Genomic DNA, 19,315 nt, shown 5'->3' with positions numbered 1-19,315 from the left:
TGAAGAAGCCAGTGACAGTGCCAGGAGTGGAACCCAGGAGTCCTAACTTTCAGTCTCCTGTAGTAGGGCCTGATTGTGCTACCCTGGTATTAAACTGTGTTTTATTCCATAAGTATGTCCCTTTTCTTCAGTGGAACGTTGGAGGGGTAAGGTTCTAGGATTGCAGTGGAGGGAAGGGCTCCATTGTACCAGGCACATGAGAGAGAGAGTCCCTGCGGCAAATTGCATACAGTTTAATTAGACAAGACAGAGAGAGGTGAAGTGACTTGCCCCAAATCATCCATCAGGTCAGTGGCAGAGCTAAGATTAGAATTCAGGTCTCTTAAACCCTAGACCAAGGGGCTAGCCTCTGAACAACATAAGTGAGAGCCTCCTGTTCAGTGTTATCGGAATGTAACTAATCTGAACAACCATTTAAGTTCCCATCACACAGGTTAGATAAGTGGAGAGATCTAGTGTGCACACATATCTGAAACATCTGACATCCCTTATAGATTAGCCCCAAGCTTTTCATTTATCTTAGTGGCTTTGAATGGTGTATCAGGATTTTGGGGTTGGCTCTCCCTCACCAGTTTAATTTTGAGCCTATGGACTGTGATGCTAGATTGGCAGGTATGTACTGGAGGGTCAGGAATGCTCTTGCAGGCCAATGCAATGCTCCAGATTTGGTGTCTGAGTCTCTCCTTGCTTTATTTATGTATCTTTTTGGAATGGCTCTCAGAGACGAGAGTCTTTCTATTCCTGTCATCACCCCGATCAGCCACTTAGTGGAAAATTGCCCATAGAAGTGAGCCTAAATTACAAGTGATAAAACTAGAGCCTATTCTATCTGCAAATGACCCTTTCTGTTCTACACCAAGCTAACACTTATATTCTTTGTGACAAGAGCAATGAAGCCATTGCAAGCATTTATGTGCAGCTAAGTCACCTTAAATTGAAAATCCTTGTTTTTGCTGGCTTTGGAGTGGTCCTCCATTAATTCATGCTACACTTCAGGTCTACACTTAAACGTTAGCTTGATATAGTTGCGGTGCTCAGGGGTGTGAAAAATTCACACCCATTAACAGCATAACCTAACCTCTGGGGTAGACATGGCTAGGTCACTGGAAGAATGTTTCCATTGATCATTCGGGGAGGTGGATTCGCTATAGCAATCGAAAATCCCCTTCTTTCGCTATAGGAAGCATTTACACTATGGCACTACACTAGCATGGATGTGGTAGACGTGGCCTAAGTATTGCTCAGTCGGAGCCAGTGCTCCAGGATGATACTAGCCCAACTTGCCTCTTAGATTGATTTGTATAAGCAAGCCAGATCATGGTTGGGATTTGTGCACCAAGGATCCTTCTCCCTACAGGGGCCAGGCACAAACAGGGGTAGCAGAGGCACCAGTTCCCCCAGCATATAAGCCAGGCCAAAAGAAGAGAAGAGGAGGGAGAAGAGAGAGCTTATAGTCCAGCCTCCCTCCATGTTGGCCTACAAAGGTCACCCTCCTATGGCTGATATTAAGGGAACTGGTCAGAAAATTTTTGTCATGAGTTCTCCATCAGATTATGCTGTTTTGACAAAACGGAATATTTTTCAAAAATCATTATTGATTTAGATTAAATTTTGTATAGAAAAAATGTGTTTGTTTTTGTTTTTTTTTTAAGTGAAGTGTCCTGATTTCACATTTTTGGAACAAAAACTTTTCATTTTTCAGTTTGAAATGACTTTTCCTTTCAAAGTTGATGTTATTCTGTAGTTTTTAAAAATTAAAAAATTAAAAAGATACAAAATTTGAACAAAATGTTTTGATTGACCCAAAACAAACAAAACAAAAATGGGAATTTCATTTCCAGAAAAGATTCAAAATTTTAGCTTTTTGTCCCAATTTGGGGTGAATTTTTCATTCCTCTCTCCCCTGAAATCTCTATTTTTCACCGGATGGGCCAGCTCTTGTTACTGAATGACAGGGTGATATTGCACCAGCATAAGGCCTTCTTAAGCCCCCAGGCTAGAGTTAAAGTGGGACTGAAATTGGGCATAGGCCTCTGGAGAGGGGGCAGTTTCACCCCTGTGATGATTTCAGTAACACAGATCAGACTTCTCTTTGCTTCCTCTTTCCCTGCCCCAGGAATGAGATTTGTCAGAGGTATAAGCAGGCAGTAACTTATTCCCCCACCCACACCCCCCATGCTTACCAGACTCCCTGCCCTGCTTCTCTGGACACGTTCAGCTGGTGCATCCCTGAAACGATGTCATTGTCGCACAGTAAATGCAAATCCAAGGCTTCCGCTTACCAGATGACACCCTAAGAGTCAGCTCTGCCCATGCAATGACTTGGGGAGATGGACTAGTATCATGGGGGAGAGGCCGTGCGGGGCCCCAGTGACAGCATATGATTAAAGCAGAGTTCAAGACATCCGGGAAGGAGCCAGTTGATGGCACCTTTAAATCACACGGCAGGGAAATGGGGCTGTGGTTGGTGAAAGGGCTTGTATTGTATAGCTGATCAATCCTTCTCTTCAGTAATTTAGGGGTGCCTCCGGGACGGGGCAATTGTCCCTTGACTGTCCCTTTGCCCTTTGACCTCATTTACACTGATTACCATGGCCTCCAGCAAATGAAGCAACACATGGGGCTCTCCTTTAAGAAATACAGGTAAGAAAAAAATCACTCTTTGCTTCTACTTTTAAATAGCAAGTGACACTAGCGCTAATGAAAACGAGGGGCAAATCGTTCTGCCTAGAGGGAGGCATGTTGTGGCCGGGGATTTTGCAAATTTCATCACACAGCTTTGCCAAAGCACCTCACCCTGCACTGCTCCAACCCGCCCCCTCCTGCGCTGCTCAAGTCCAGTCCAACTCTGCCTGTGCACCTCAGTCCTGATATGCAGCACCCCATGCTATTCCAGTCCTACACTCTTCCAATCCTTCAACCTAGTGAGGCTGTTCTGTGCCTAAATTGGTGGTAGTTTTACACAGGGTGTAGACACAGACTAGGATGAGACACCTTTTAAGATAAATCTGACCCCATCCAGGATTTGAACCCAAATTCCCAGAGGGGAAATGTTTGCAGTACTGAGCAATTCTCTCTCTTCTCTGTCTTTTCTTTATTGTAGCAAGACCAGCTGAAACTCCCCTGACCTTGCAGTTTTTCCCTTCCCCTACCAATGAGCCCCTCATAAATCTCCAGCACATAAGGAGGAGGAGTTCAGCCTTTTGTTTCCAGCCTTGTTTATGTGCATGACAGCTGATAAATTGCCCAGAGACTTTCCCAGCAGCTGTCAGAATATGCCCGGGAAGGAGGGAGCACAACCTCACCTGCCACTGTCTTAAGATCAGAACTCATTCTAAGGCTCTACAATGGAAAGCAAACACCCTTAGGGAGAAGTGTATGTGTGTAAATAGTATATTTGCACACTGTAGGTGGGATCTGCCACCATCATAACAGGACAGAGAGATCTCTTTGTATTTGCAAGAAAGACAACCCCGCCCCCCCAGCCCATTTCCCCCCTTCCTCTTTGCCACTGAGAGACACAAATGTCACCATCCCCGTGGTACATCAGCAGCCTGCAAAGTATGTGATTTAATTTAGCACTGATAGTTCTGCTATTTATTACATTTTCGCCCATCCCTTCCACTATCCTACACAATTTTGTTAGAGGGGAAGATGACAGGCGGCGTTGTTGTTTTTATTACAAATGCATTTGCTTTGTGCGTGCCACTTCCTTTTTCTCCTCTCTCTTTTCATGTTCTCTTTTCTTCCTCCCTCTTGCCATGATAATGCCTACCTCCGCATTCCTGAGATATTTGGAAAAGCATTAAAATGTCTTCTGGAGATAGATAATGCTTTCCCAAACATTGGGTGGGTGAAAAGCCTGTGCAACAGGGAGCAGTGAATCTCTTCCTTTCCAGAGGTGTCATTTAGGATACTTTTTTGCTGAATACTGGACCAGTGCTTTGCTTCCAGTTTCCCCTTTTGACCTAAGGCTGATGCCCAATGCCAGTTCTCTGTGGGTCTAATGGTAACGTTATGCATTGCTAATGGCAAGACCTGGGTTCGAATCCCAGATTTGCTGAGAATCTGTCATCCTTTTCAGACAATAGCTAATGCCAGAGGTTCCTAAGCATGTTGTGTTTACAGCAATAGTTACTGAGTTATACACCTAGGAAATACAATAGCGGACCAGACCCATAGTCACCTACTCTGGTGTCGTCTCTGAGGCCACGTCTAGACTACGCGCCGTATCGGCGCGTTAAAATCGATTGCTCGGGGATCGATATATCGCGTCTGATCTAGACGGGATATATCGATCCCTGAGCACGCTTATATCTATTCCGGAACTCCACCAAACCCAACGGAGTTCCGGAATCGACATGGCGAGCCGCGGACGTCGATCCCGCGCGGTGAAGACGGGTGAGTAAATCGATTTTAGATATTCGACTTCAGCTACGCTATTCTCGTAGCTGAAATTGCGTATCTAAAATCGATTTTACCGCGTAGTGTAGACCTGGCCTGTCAGTGGCAATACCAGATACTGCAGGAGGTGTAAAACCCTCTGGATAGACGGTTGTTTAATACCATCCCTATGGTGACATTTCTTCCTGCCTCAGGCTATTAATGGTTAGTTTATGTCCTGAAGCATGTTTCTACTCGTTATACATTTTTGTCCCAAGTGCAAATATTCTTCTTAATTCACAAAAGTACTGAATCTTCTTCAAAAATGCTCTTTGCTGCATTACTGTCTGGTGGCAATGAGTTCCACAGGCTATCTCTGGAGTAAATTGAAAGAACAAAGAGCTGCTTTAGTGAAGAAGCCTAATCCAGCTCCTTGATTAAGAGGGATAATGCCCATTTGTTGTTTTTCATAGCACTCTGTCCACATAGCAATATACTCAGACAACAAAGGCACTCATTCAGGATGGAAACATTACATCATCAGGCCAAATTCTCATTGGCCTATCAGTGATCCTGCCATCCAGATACTTCCAAGTAGCCACTGGCTACTGTGACTGCCCATTACTGCCCAAAAGTTGACTGAGCAGTAGAGAGAATAAGCTGCATGCTCTGAAGGGGTGCGGTTCCAGGGGTGCTTCTGCTGCCTGCCAGGTGAGGTGCAATGCTTCCTGGTGCTTGCACTGAGACAGTGCAGGTCAGCACTGTCCCTAGCTCAGGGGTATTGCTAAATGCCACAACAGAGCGTAGGGGGGTATTGCCAATCGAAGTCTATTGGCAGAAGTGTATGGGACCGGGATGGAGTAGCAGAGGTTGCTGATCATCATTGGCCTGTATTGGTGAAGCTGCTTAGGCAAAACTTATTTGGTGCCCATCTGCATCACTCCCAGCTGTAGCCATTGTAACTAATCTATTGGCACTTGCACTAACAGTCCCTAAATCTGTCTCAGCTGTCAGCATTGGCGGCATTATTATCTTTTCCCAGGCCTCCAGCTTATTGGCGGTAAGTGAATATACTTCAACAAAGCCTTTGGCCCTTGGTATTCAAACATACAGCACTACTCCAGGGCAGCACTGGCTTGGCCTCTCTGTTATCCCATGGGACATACATTTGAGCACATCATGCTACTTGTTGCAAGGATGCTCAAACCAGTAATTGGGCACTGATGTGAGGGACTCTCCCTGGACAGGCTGGATTCTAGGACTCTCAGATCTCTCTCAAAGCAGTCATTCCACTCAATGAGCATCTGCTCAAGCCCTCAGCAGCACTAACAGCCTCTCCTTGGCCTGCTGATGCTAGAGAGCAAACCTGTAGCTTGTGGCTTGATGCTCTTCTTTGCAGAATGGGAGCTGAATATAACCATTGCCCTTTGCTCTCTTGCCTGGGCAGGTGTCGCGTTCGGGTCATTGATACCTTTGGGACAGAGCCAGCCTACAACCTTGAGGAGTATGCCACTCTGCACGGCTACCGGACAAACTGGGGATACTGGAACCTGAATCCCAAGCAGTTCATGACCATGTTTCGTAAGTGATCCCTTGTTTGGTAATTGTTTCTAATGGAGTTTTATTTTGATTTTTTTGTATTTGCAGATTGGGTGATAGAGCTGAGCAAATAATTGATTTGGTGGTTCAGAGGTCAAACTGGAAAAAAAATGTGCTTAGTTTCAAATTGAAGCTGATTGGTTTTCACCAAAATGAAAAACAAAGAAAAAAATGTGGGCTGGACGGATTAAATATTTTTGAATTTTGATTCCAAACATTTTCAAAAAGAAACATTTTGTTTTCAGGGGTTTTTTTGGCCAAAAGTATTTAACAACTTCAACCCACATTTGCATAGAGTTCCGGTGTCACCAAAAATGTATTTTTTGGCAAATTTACTGTTTGCCAATTTTTAATTTTTTGCCTGGCTCTATTTCTTGATCACTAGTTTATCATTGCAGGCCAAGGCCAATGCACAAAAAGCACAAATAGGTTCTCGGATGTATCTGAATTACTCTGCCAGTCCACCACCCATGTCACTGCTGCCCCTGCCCCCTCCTGAAGCAACCGCAGTGGAAGGAAAACAGAGTTTGATTTGCTCAGAGCCCACAAACTCAAGTTCACTCTTATTCCCTCTATCCATTGCAACAAGCTGCAGGCTCACATGTGTCCAGTTCACTTGAAAAGAAAGAGCGCGTTTTCACACACAATTGGCACCATCAAAGGGATGGGCCTTCCATTTCTATTTGTAAGCGGCTTCTCAGGAGCAGTCAATACCTGGGTTTGCATCTCAGTCCCCTGGCCTATGGCTTCCCCCCACCCCCTGTGCAAGCAGGGGAGGTGAGCATCTTACATGGCCCACCAGTGGGCCCTCTGGCCAGCTGAGCTGTGAATTGACAAGATCTCAAGGGAGTCCCATCTAGTCCTTCTCATCTAGAGCTATGGAGGCTGCAATATCAAGTGCCCTTGAGGCTGGTAGGATTAAAGTAGGGGGATATGTTTGAGAGACCTCTGAGCCCTACGGGAGATATACAGGACTCCTAACGTAGGATGTAGACAGAAAATAACACCCCTTCCCACTATACCAAGCCTGGGACACAAAAGAGATACTAAGCTTATTACTATGTTGTACCACAGCCCAAAGCTGTTTTCCCAAGCATGCTGGATGGGATGCATGCTGCTTCCATCTGACCCTAACCTTGACAATGTGCTCCAAGGAAACTCCTGCTTAATGGGCTCTGTTACTTTAATGAGCTTTAATACTTTACTGTCCCACTCCCACTGTTTTGCTAATTATATTCTCAATCTGCCCCAGCAATTCCCCTCCTCCCGTACGTTTTTGGGAGTGAAGGACTTTGCTTGGCCATGGCCATTTTTCAGTCCTGGGGATTCTGCAGGGAGCTGTCTGAGCAGACCAATCATCCTTCTTGCAGCAGTGGGGGATTTTATGGCTAGAAAACAAAAGTCAGGGGAGAGAATGCTGGAAAGAAGGAATTTGCTGTTATGGCAAACAAAGCAGCAGGCTGAAGGAGCTGCTGTACCCGGGCCATGTTTGGGTGACCCATGCTAATGTGAAAGGGGAGTTTTATCAGCCCAGTTGCAGGGACATGGACTCCTTTTTCTACCCAATAATTAGTACCTAGCTCTTATCCAGTGCTTTTCATCTGTAGATCTTAAAGCATTTTACAAAGGAGGGCAGTAGCATTATCCCCCATTTAATAGAAGGGGAAACTGAGGCACAAGAAAGGACTTGCCCAAGTCACCCAGCAGCAGAACTGGGAATAGAACCAACATCTCCCAAATCCCAGTCTAGGGCTCAGTCCCCTAGGCTGCACACCTAGAGGCTTCCATTGAGATCAGGGCCCTGTTGTGCTACGCACAATACACATACTTACCCCGAAGGCCTCACACTTTAATAGACAAAGGGAGGATTATTATCCCCATTATACAGAGGGGGAACTGAGGCACAGAGAGATGAAGCAACTCACCCCAGGAACCAGCTGCAGAGCAAGGACTGGAACCCAAATTTCTAGAGCCCTAGGCTAGTGCTTTAACTACAAGAACATCCTGCCCTCTGGCTGGGTAGGCTTCATGCCTCATTCTCAAAGCCCCATGCCCACTCCCATACTGAGCCCACCATGCCAGCAAGGCCCATCGTGCCACAGGTGGGATTTACCAGGGTTATGCCAGAGGAAGGGAGGATTTAAAATCAGCTGCCCAATTGTGCCCCTTGCATGCAGGAGAGAGTGACCGTGATCCAAGTTGGGGAAGAGAATGAAAAAAAAAGCCTTTGGAGATAAGGAGCAAACAGAGAGTTGGGCGGGGAGGTGAAACACAAGGGGTATTTTTTTCAAACACAGAATTTATTTTCAGAGGGAGAGTCGCCTCTCTGGAGAAGGCTAGGCAGGATTTTAGAGAAAGGGCTGAGGCTGGGGCTTCAGATTTATCCAATAATCTGCCAAGTGGAAAGGAGCCTTGTCGGCAGTAAACCTGGTGACCAATCACACGCTTTGTGACTTAAATATTTTTTCCCCCTGGCTGGATATAATCTATTTGGCAGCCTAAAAAGCAACTTATATTTTAAAGAGACCTGCAGGCAGTTCACAGCTCATATATTTTAATAGCTCCTGTTTGCTTTTTTTCCCCTCTTTCTTCTTTTTTTTAATGCAGGGAACCTTTCAGAGTCTCTTTTCTTGACTCAAAATGCCACGGAATAATCCAAGCCTCATGGCTTGCACCTTCAACTGGTTCCAAACACCTCCACTCTTCCTTGCACTAATTAGCCCTAACCCACATTCCCCTGCAGAGCGCATCTGAAGGCAGCTCCTCCACCCCCACTCCCTGTCTCTCTGCAGAGAGGGAAGCACTGAGGGCTGAGTGCACAGTTAAGGTGCTCAGCTGGGAAGCGGGGATTGGGGACGCAGACAGACTGTTACCAGATAGGACAGTGGAGGAGGCAAAGGGGAATCCTGGATCAAGCCTAGGAATTACCTGTGACAGTCACGGAGAATTTCAGCCCAGTGATCCCCAGTGCCTCCATGACACCAGGACTCAACTCAATAGTTAAACTTCCAGCTATGTGGGATAGGGCCAGGAAATGTTTTCATCTCATCGGTGGACTCTGGTAACCGTCCCATTCTTCAGTAAAAATGACCTCAATGGGGAAAGGCTGCATGTCGCTGAGGCTTCGGGAGGACGGATAGTGGCCTATGGAAGACCCCCTCAGTGCGCTAGCAAGAACCAAACCTGTGTTTCTTTTCCCCTTGGTTTCTGTAGCTCATACTCCCGACAACTCCTTCATGGGCTTTGTGTCCGAGGAGCTCAACGAGACTGAGCGGCAGTTCATTAAGTCCAACAAAGCAAGCAATATGGCAGTGGTATACGGGAAGGAAGCCAGCATCTGGAAGGTGAGTGCCTGCAGCAGCACGGTCAGTCCATAGTAACAAACAAATAGCCACAAATAGCCAAAGTTTTGCCATTGGCTTCAAAGGAACCAGAATCTGGGCTAATGTGCATAGAAATCAGTGCTTAGAAAAGACCTAATTAGCCATTTAATTCATCCCTCCCACTGGCCCACGTAGGATTATTCCCTGGATTATATCCCCTAGTGACTTGTCCAGTCCACTTTCAAGAGTTGCAGCAATGGGGCTTCCATCACTTCCCTTGGGAAAGCATCCTATTGTCTGAAACTCCCTATGTGGGCAGTTTATCCCCTGGCCAACTGCACTGCAGGGTTTCTTGCACCTTCTTTTGAGACAGCTGGCACTGGCCCCTGTCAGCGGCAGGATCCTGGCCTAGATGGAACTATTGGTATGATCCAGTATAACACTATGGAAGTGAGTGAGCCACATTGAAACAGAATGGGTATCCCAGGCATCTAATAAAGTGGCTCAGCTTCCAACCGTGGGACCAGTTAAGGTCTGGACACTCGCTGTTTAGGAGCTGAACTGACACCATCTAGCAGTAGCATATCTTTCTTGTTGGTATTTGTATTGTAATCACATGCAGAGGCCCCAAGCAGGACACAGTGCACAGAGTCAGAGCCAGTCCCTGCCCCAAAGAGTTTACAATCTAAATGGACAAGACAGATGGAGGAGAAAAGAGAGAGGGGAAGTTACTTGTGCAAGGTCATGTAGCAGGTCGGGCTCAGGCAGAAATAGAATTTAGGTTTCCTAAGTAGTAGTCCAGGGCACTAGCCACTGAACCACACTGCCTCTCGTCATCAGCTGGCAACAACTTTTAGTCACCACAGACATGGGTCAGATATGTGCCTGTGGCCTGTAGGTGCAAAACTCTTTTCCACTACTCCATCCCTGAGCCAGACAACTGACTTCCTGTTCCAACACCACTTCATCGCTAGGGAGACGAATAGCACTGCTATAACCCCGCTCAACAGTCACACCCTCTTAAAAAAAGACAGCCCTACCGTCTCTTGTGTGGCCAGCAGTGGCATTGGTAATTGGGGGTGGCCTGAGCTCCATCCTCTTTTATTTGGAGCACACTCAATGCTTTTGCTTCTATTATCCATAAGTAGGAACTAATTATCACTCTCTCTTGATTTTTTTCTTCCATGCACCTCCATGGAATGTTCCAGTTACAGGTATTGTATTACTCTAATCTGTTCCTTTTTTAATGGTGCATTTCAGACTAAATATAAATTATCAATAGAAAATGTATATCTGCAATTGAGCTCGCATTGTCTGTAGGTTAAACCTGCACTGCTACCAGTGGGCGTTTATAGCTTGATACTGTGCTGGGTTCTCTTCTTCCCTATGCCCACCCTTTCTCTTACCAGCGCCACTGAATCTGTCCTCGCAGCCTGTTCTGGATGCTGCAATCTGCAGTTCCATAGAGCAGCATATCTCTGCAACAAACCCTCCTTTCAAAACACACAATTGCAGCGCAAATATATAAATCCCTGCAACAATTACCTGTATTTAGAAGTTACCCAGCATACACTTTCTGTCTTGCTGCACAGTCTTGCAGTAAGGAGACCGTTTGCTGATGGCTAGGCTTCCCCGCCCCCGGCTCCCTTTTCCCCCTTTGTAAATGACAGCTCTTTGCCTTAATCTTTTTTTGGCATAGAAATATTCGTGGCTACTAACACCCTCCCTCACAGCGAGTGATTCCAACACTCGCCTCGCTCTGTGGGCTACATTGATTTCTCATTGTCTCACTCCTCATTGCTTCTTACACATTTGTAAATAAATGTTATTAAAACTCTTTCACTGTCGGGAACCAGCTGCCATAAAAGGTCCATGGAATAGCGCCCTGTCAGTTTGCTTCCCAGAAGAAAGCGGCCTGGATTCCAGAACCCCTCTGGATTCCAGAACCCCTAGTCTGTGAGGTGGATCGGGAGCACTTGCTTGGTCCACCACCCCTAGTTACCAGTCAGGATTGGGCAGCTGTGATATCTCGTGGTAGAAATACCTGCCTCCTGATTCTTCACAGTCCTGCATCTTGTGTAGTTCCTCACACCTGTGCAAAATGCGTGTAAAGGACTCCTGTTGTGGTTTGGTTCGCTGTTACACCCACCACTCTAAGTGACAACATATTGTGTGCCAATGGAGAATCAGGCCAGTAGAGCCTGTGTGGTGAGTTTAAGAGTTTAATATGGGTGTGTAGGTAAAGGGTGCCCATTTTACGTGGCCAGAGCATGAAGAGAGGCCTTGGTGTGAATGAAAATCAGGCCCAGTGGGTTTCCTCCGATTAGCAAGTACTCAGGTAAACCAGTGGGTATGTGTGACAAGTCCCCTTCTGTGCTGATCCACAGAAGATAGGCATTATTACAAGCTGCTAACTCTGGTGCTTTAGCAGCAGTTCCAGAGGCCCCCGGTTCAATTCCCAGTGTGTTGATCAAGATGTTGGCTGCCTGTCATACTCACCAGCCTGTACAATCTAGCATTGGGTAGGTAGTGTAGGGTCCATGTGGTCCAAGAAGCTGGAGATGGGTGGGACTCAGGAGACCTGGATTTGACATTAAACATTCTGTGTGACATTGGACAAGCCAGGCCCCCTTTCTGTGCCCTGTTCCACCATCTATAACACAAGACTAATGATGCCCTGAGGCCTGGAGTTGCACAGTGCAATATAAATGCAAAGTATTACTCTTGAGTTGCAGCATTTATGTCCTCCAGAGAAGCCAAGTACTGATAAGCCCAGGATCAAATACAGTCTCTCAAACAGAATCTTTCTGAAGTTCAGAAACATTTGATGAACTTCCCACCCTTCCTCACTGTTGTTCCTCTGAACTTCCAGCTTCCATCTAGCACCAGGAGTAGAAGCACTAATAAGGAAGAAAGCCCATATACATCTGATTTCAAGCTCAGTTTTGTCAGCCAAAGCAGTTCAGATCATTTGGATTAAGCTGCAGATAAGCATCTGCATGCTTATTTCATCCAGACCTGAACTCAAAACATTTTGAGACCCAGGGCAAGTCTACACTAGAAGCGCTACACTGACGCAGCTGCGCTGATGCAGTTGCGCTGCTGTAGAATGTCTGCTGAAGATGCTGTGTGCCGCCGGGGAAAGCGCTCTCCTGTTGGCATGATTACTCCACCTCCACGAGAGGCAGAAGCTGTGTCGGCAGGAGAGCGTCTCCCACCAACCTTGCGCCAGTGTAGACAGTGCTTGGGTCACTGTAACTTGCATCACTTGGCGGGGGGGAGGGGGGGTCTTTCTCACACCGCTGAGCGATGTAAGTTAGATCAACGGAAGTGGTAGTGTAGACCTGCCCTCCATCTCCACTAGATTTCAGTGTGAAAATTGTTTTTCTCAGATGCCTCTCATTCCCAGATTCTGGAATATCCCCACTCCCCATGTGTCATTGTTTCTAAACTCTGACATTTAATTTAAAAGTGCACGGAAGAGGGGCTGTACAATGTAGTAAATCTCAAGGGGTATTTTGTAGGAGGTTTAAAACATACATTAAGAGATTTTTTAATAACCTAAAATCTTCAGAACACTTTTGTGCTAGCTAGACGTGGAGTGTGCTCTCTCCTGTCAAGTAGGACCAAATCCTGTTTACTTTAGTCATAGGAGTATTGCAAACAGTGAGACCACTAGTGGCCCCTGTTCAGCAGTTCCTCCTTTCTCAACAAAGCACTTACACTCATGCCTAATGCTAAGAACACGCTCAAGTGCTTTGCTGAATAGCGAGCGGCTTACATACATGCTTGAACGCTTTGCTGAAGTGGGCTCATGTAAGGCAAGCAGGAATTGGCTCCTAGTTGCTAAATACTGGCTGTCCCTGGATTCTCCAGGGCATCCTGGCTTCTGTCTGTTCAACTATAAGTTCTGTGGGGCAGGGATGGCAGTTGGGCTAGATCCTCAGCTGGTGTCAATGTGCATCTGGCCCGTTATTTTATGTATTATAGAGAGCTGAGTGCATTGTTGGTGCTCAGTAAACAAGAACGCAGTACTGCATGGAAGAGGCTTTCTGGTGCAGTGGCATAGTGCATTAGTCCTTTACATCAGGCCATGTGCGTTCCAGTTCTGATTAGGTCAAAACAAGTTGATGATCTCAGCAGAGCCCCTTGCATGATTAGCACTGTGCTCCTAGAGATCCCCGCCAGGACAGCGTGGGGTGTTAGAGTCCAGGAACTGTTGGAGGGAGAACATGCCTAACAGCTGCCTATACTACAGCTGGCTTTTGCGAATGGTATCAGACTCTTCCTTTCATGAACATTACAGCTACTAATCCGTAGATAATGTCCCCCCGACACACACTTTTACAGATGGGGAAACTGAGTCACCCTGAGAGGAACTGACTTGCCCAAGGCCACCAGAGCTGGGATTAGAAACTTGCTCCTCATTCAGTCAGCTGCCAACTGAATTGTGCTGTCCCGTTTGGCTGCATACAAAAAGACAGTGTCCTTTATAAAATGTAGCACTCACACATACAGCTCCTTCCTTGTTAGGCTTCTGTTGTTTATCACACCTCAGTCCCAGCTATTCCAATGTTGGTAAATATGCCGTTTTGTGTTGCTCATTGTTCACATTGCAAGGCATGAGGATTCTAAATACCTGACGTTCAATTGATCTGTGCCTTGTGAGGATGATAAACTTGCCAGCAGAGAGCAGGCAGCCTGTTGAGCTGGGACTGCTGTTTAGCCCTTACAGCATGGGAAGAGTTCTGCAATGAGTGGATAGAGAGACAACGCTTTCCCATCTGTCTGCAGCACTGAGACCTGCTCCCAAGGAGAGAGGCAGAAGTCCACAGAATGTGGAGGGTTCCTTTGGGCCTCACTGGCTTACCTGGGGAATAACATGCCCTGACTTCATATTGGAGAGTTTTGCCTCAATATAGCTTTGGAATTGGCACTAAAGGACAATGGCTGCTGAGCTGCATGCATCCTTCATGCCACACACAGGGCTAGTGGGTCCAAAACAGAGGATGAAGAATGGGGGAATCTACTGAGAATGAAAGATGGGGGAAATATCTAGGATGTCCAGTTGGAGAGAAGAAGTCCATAGCCAGAGAGAAAGGGAGAGACACACACAAATACACACAGAGAAAGAGAAGCTGCCTCAGGGAGCAGTAGGGACAGAAGGAGGAGAGACTGAGGGTATGGCTACACTTGAAATTTCAAAGCGCGTGTGTGTGTGGTCGGAGCACCAACACTGGGAGAGAGCTCTCCCAGCGCTGCACGTAAACCACATCCTCTATGGTGGGTGTAGCCTGCAGCGCTGGGAGCTGTGCTCCCAGTGCTGCGGCACTGATTACTCTGAGGCTTTACAGCGCTGTATCTTGCAGAGCTCAGGGGGGTGTTTTTTCACACCCCTGAGCGCAAAAGTTGCAGAGCTGTAAAGTGCCAGTGTAGCCATACCCTGAATCCCACACATCCTCTGACGTTCCCTGAAATACCAGAGGGTCCGAGCTTTGAAGAGGAGGCCGCTGTCAGCTCTCAGACAGGGAGTGAGTGGGGTGGTGAGCGGGGCTCTGTGTTACTTAACAGCACCACTTGCTGGCCATTTTGCCGCAGCATCGTGGAGGAGAATGGGGGTGGCGGGAAACTTGCGTCAGGAATGGCAGGGAGGGCACAATAAGGGGAAAAAGGATTCGGCCTCTCTCCAGCTGCAGGTTCAGTATGGAGTCCAAACCCCTCCAAGGAAGGTCCCAGCCAGTGTGCCAGATGGCAACAGTGGGGGCCTGGGAGAGAGAAAGATAGGGCAAAGTGTGGTGTAAAGCAAAGACCTCCCCCAGAAGAGAAGAGACACGGATGAATGCCAGATGGATAGAAAGGGAGATGGGCCTGGGTCCAAACCCCTAGCCAACCCCTCTTGGGAGACTTGGCATCCCAACTCAGAGGCTCATGCTCCTCTCTCAGTAAAAGTTCGTGTCTGTGGGAGTACACAGGATTAGACAGTGGCTGGGAGAAGAACACATTCCCGTGCCCAGGTAGCCGCCTTTTCAGCTGAATACAACTGACAGCCATGAGGCTGCTTCTGACAGTAGGGGTGAATAAATGGCCTCTTTTCCATTAAATCCCTGAGCCCCCAGGTCAGGTGGGTTAATCAGCAGAGCATGTCTGGGATTCTGTGGATTGGAACAGCTGCATTCTGCGGCCTGCTTTCCACATTCGTCAGCCCTTCACAGCTGCCTTCGCCTCTGCCCTCCAATCAGGTAGATTGTGGCTTATTTTCTTCTTTTAATGCTGCTGAGAAGTTCTTTTTCCTCCCAAGGCTTGTAAAGAGCCTGGAGAGGGAAATAAGCAGAGGAGAGAGAGATGACTGCACTGCCGAGTGTAGTGCTGATCACAGCTAAATTCAAAGGGAAAGCTGTTTCTCTTTTGTTGTTGCTAGCAGGAAAGATAATCTCAGTGAAATCCATGCTTGGGATTCTTGTATGGTGCTGTATTGATCTGCAGGGCTATTAGTTTGATAAAGCAATAATGAAGTCCTTAACAGCTATCTGCAATCCTTAAAGGGTAACATCAAATGAACGCTAGGATTAATCAGCTTCATACCATCCCCCCATTCTTCTAAAAAATAAAACATGCTGAAGTTTTGCATTTTTGCCATGAATGTATGTAGATGGAAAACTGACGCCATTCTGTAGCTGGAGTGGCGGGCCACTTGGGTCATAGGGTGCAGCAGTAACAGAAAGTGCCTGTCTGCTTTGTCTTGCTGAAATAACTTCAGCAAAGGAGAAAGAACTAGTTGAGCTTTCTGATCAATGACGCATTTCACATGGATAACACCTTTGTTTCTACCTGACTCTCCATCCAATCTATCTGTTTCTGTTAGCCATTCTGCAGGGGAGGAGAAGGGGAGGGTCCTGGGAAGAAAGATGAATAGTTTGTATACAGCCAGGACTATACTTTTTATTTTTATAAACACAGTTAACCTGTGGAACTCACTGATGTGGTAATTTATTAAGGCAATTATCTTATGATTTTTTTTTAGAGGATTAGGTGTTTATATGAATAATAGCACTTGCATTTGCACAAGATGGTATACAGATTTTAAGGGATCTCAACCTCCATGCTTCAGTGTATAAATGATTGTTGGATGAGGTCAGGAACACATACTTTCACCACCACTTGCCACTGATACAGTATTATAACCAGAGGTTGCATTATAGAGACTTTGTGACATCTACTGGTTAATGTCAGGGCCAGGGTATTGTCCTGGACAGACCATTAGTCTGTTCTAGTATGACATTTCTTAGGCAAACTCTCTTTGTGGGGCTGACTATATCCAAAGCCCAGGTATGTCGCATCTGATTCAGGGAACTGATTTTGCCCTTACTCATACCCAGGTCAAAGAGGAGCAACTCAGCATCATTCAGTGGGATTAAATGAGAGTGAAATTGATTTATAATCCAGGAATCCTAAAAGTCTGCCTTCCCTGTAGAGGGATTTCCTGCCCTGCAGACTGAGTTCCCCTGAATAACAGTAAAAACAGTGAGGGAGTCCTTGTGGCTCCTTAGAGTCTAACGAATTTATTTGGGCATAAGCTTTCGTGGGCTAAAATCCACTTCACGAGATGCATGGAGTGAAAAAAACTGTAAGCAGAATATATATAATAGCATATGTACTGTTTTTTTCACTCTATGCATCTGATGAAGTGGGCTGTGGCCCATGAAAGCTTATGCCCAAATAAATTTGTTTGTCTCTAAGGTGCCACAAGGACTCCTCATTGTTTTTGCTGATACAGACTAACACGGCTACCACTCTGAAAACTGAATAACAAGTTCCTGTACATAAAGACTCCCTCGCTGCTAGAGAGGAGGTTGTTTAGTGTATGTCTACACTGCACTGTAAATCCAGGGTAAGTGGAATTCAAGTCAGCAGACCCTGGGTTAGATGTTAGAGAACCTAGGGCTTGAGTGTCGACACTGAGTGTCAATGCTAGGTTAAGAATCTTCCAATCTGGGCCCAAGCTCAGGGCTCTAGCGTCCACACTGCAGTACCCAGACCCAAGTCCAACTAACCATATTCCAGGCTTCCTAATGCCCTCCCAAAATGTTGCCGCTCTAGCCCTTTCTTCATAGGTCAGTGCAGGAAAACTTGACTGTCCACCAAACTTGATTGTCTAGAGAACAAAGAAAGTCAGCCCATGGGATTGTGGAATATTTTTGGCAGACTCCCAGAGCACAAATGCAGCGGGACTGCATCTGCACTGCAAAGCAATAGGGCTGGAATGCTGGGTTCTGGCTTGACTCAGACTTGGACCCTCCAGCCCTGGGGATCCTGGGACCTTGGGTCAGCGTGATTTCTGTGAAGATGAAAAGAGAGTTAGGCTTGAGCCTGAGTTTAAACCTACACTGCAGTGGAGACATACCCTTAAAGGCACGAGGATGGTGAGATCAGAATAAGGAAATACCCCTTTATTTTGGCATTTGAGAATCAAATATATCTCTTTTGGAGTTAACATGCAGCTGATTTTCTTTGCTTTCCTGCCCCAGGGCAAAGAAAAGTTCCTGGCCATCCTTAACAAGTACATGGAAATCCACGGCACTGTTTATTATGAAACCCAGCGTCCTCCGGAGGTCCCAGCTTTTGTCAAGAACCATGGCCTTCTGCCACAGCACGAGTTCCAGCAGCTTCTGAGAAAAGCCAAGGTACTTAAAATAGGGGTGTGGCCCTTTCATGTGGATTTCTGACAAAGTCCAACGTTACTCCTCCATAAAATAACCAGCTGCTGGGCAGGTGGACCAAAGTTGCCTTGAGAAATGTAATTCATTAGCTGAAGCTCTTTTAACTGGAGGAGGCTGAGGCTAGTGCCACTGAAGCCCTTGCTTGCAGGCCACATCAACTGCAGTAATTAGGCAGGAGCTGAGCTGAACAAATCGCAACAGCGAATTTATCTGATTAATTTCCCCCTTTTACGAATTGTCCGTGGTCAATTCACAACATTCTCAAATGTATTTGTTATTCAAAATCATTCACTAATGTCTTCAGCAAGTAACTCTTAGTCTGCTGGTTATTCGAACTGTGAATATTACAACCGGATACGCAACTTTTACTGTGACATATGTAACTAACTCATGTGATTTACATAGCTAGAACTCAGATAAATGACTTGAGAAACCAGCTTACACAGCCCCAATTTCAAATGGTCAAATTGATTGTCGGACTGGTAGTTTGCCTTCTGTTGATTAATTACATCCAATCAGAGAAGAGAAACCGTACCACGTGAGTATCCAAAGATGGTACAAATTTTGGATTTTAAATTTGACAATTGAATATACTATTTGGAACTGTCTCTTGAGAAATATTCATACTTTGGGGTTCAAATTTATTTTTTGCAAGCAGTTGCTCTACTAGAGCTTGTGAGATTGAGCATTTGTGGAAAGTAAATGTGAATTACTTCACACCCATTGTCAAATCAAAGTTTGCCGTTGGGTTCCACTGAATGTTCACAGAACACTTTGATCACTATTTGCTTAGCTCTGTCCAGGAGCTTGAGGTCTGTGGATTGATTGATTAGTAGCATAACTAGGTCCTGAAATGCTCTGTACTGATATCACAACCTGAGCCCAGCACCATAGCACTTGCTAGAGTCAGGCAAAGTGCATACTTCCCAGACCACCCCCAGCACTGCCAACCCACCGGCATGCAACCCCCCTATTATATTCCAGCCCTTGGCTTTTCCTGAGTAAGGACTGCCAACAATGTCTGAATTACGTGATGCGCAAATGCCTACTGGCACGCTAAATACCCAAACTCATTTCATCCTGTTTCCAGGAAATAAAACCAGGTCTATAGACATGAGAAGCTCGGGCATGTAGCTGCTTTTCCACCTAGATCTGCTACTGTTTTAGGCATGATTCTGATTAGATATCTAGCAAGCCAGCAGCTTTCAACGTGGAAACAGTAGGATGAATACAAGCATGATATAAAGTGCAACTTCCATTGCTATTAATGACACAGTCTCTGTTATAAATGAA

At 46.1% G+C, this 19,315-nt stretch overlaps 1 protein-coding gene across 1 annotated transcript in view; it reads left to right on the top strand.

The window, feature by feature from the left end:
* Positions 1–19,315, top strand: part of MGAT5B (alpha-1,6-mannosylglycoprotein 6-beta-N-acetylglucosaminyltransferase B) — a 164,842-nt gene that overhangs the window by 111,936 nt on the left and 33,591 nt on the right. The window contains exons 9-12 of the mRNA XM_075071713.1: positions 2,512–2,643; positions 5,831–5,964; positions 9,196–9,332; positions 17,831–17,986. Of these exons, the coding sequence (XP_074927814.1) occupies positions 2,512–2,643; positions 5,831–5,964; positions 9,196–9,332; positions 17,831–17,986 (559 nt within the window). The remainder of the gene's footprint in view (positions 1–2,511; positions 2,644–5,830; positions 5,965–9,195; positions 9,333–17,830; positions 17,987–19,315) is intronic.

Source organism: Chelonoidis abingdonii, chromosome 13 (genome assembly GCF_003597395.2).
Source record: "Chelonoidis abingdonii isolate Lonesome George chromosome 13, CheloAbing_2.0, whole genome shotgun sequence".
NCBI classification, from domain to species: Eukaryota; Metazoa; Chordata; order Testudines; family Testudinidae; genus Chelonoidis; species Chelonoidis abingdonii.
The sequence above is the reverse complement of the archived record's forward strand: the minus strand, read 5'-3'. Positions and strand labels throughout refer to the sequence as shown.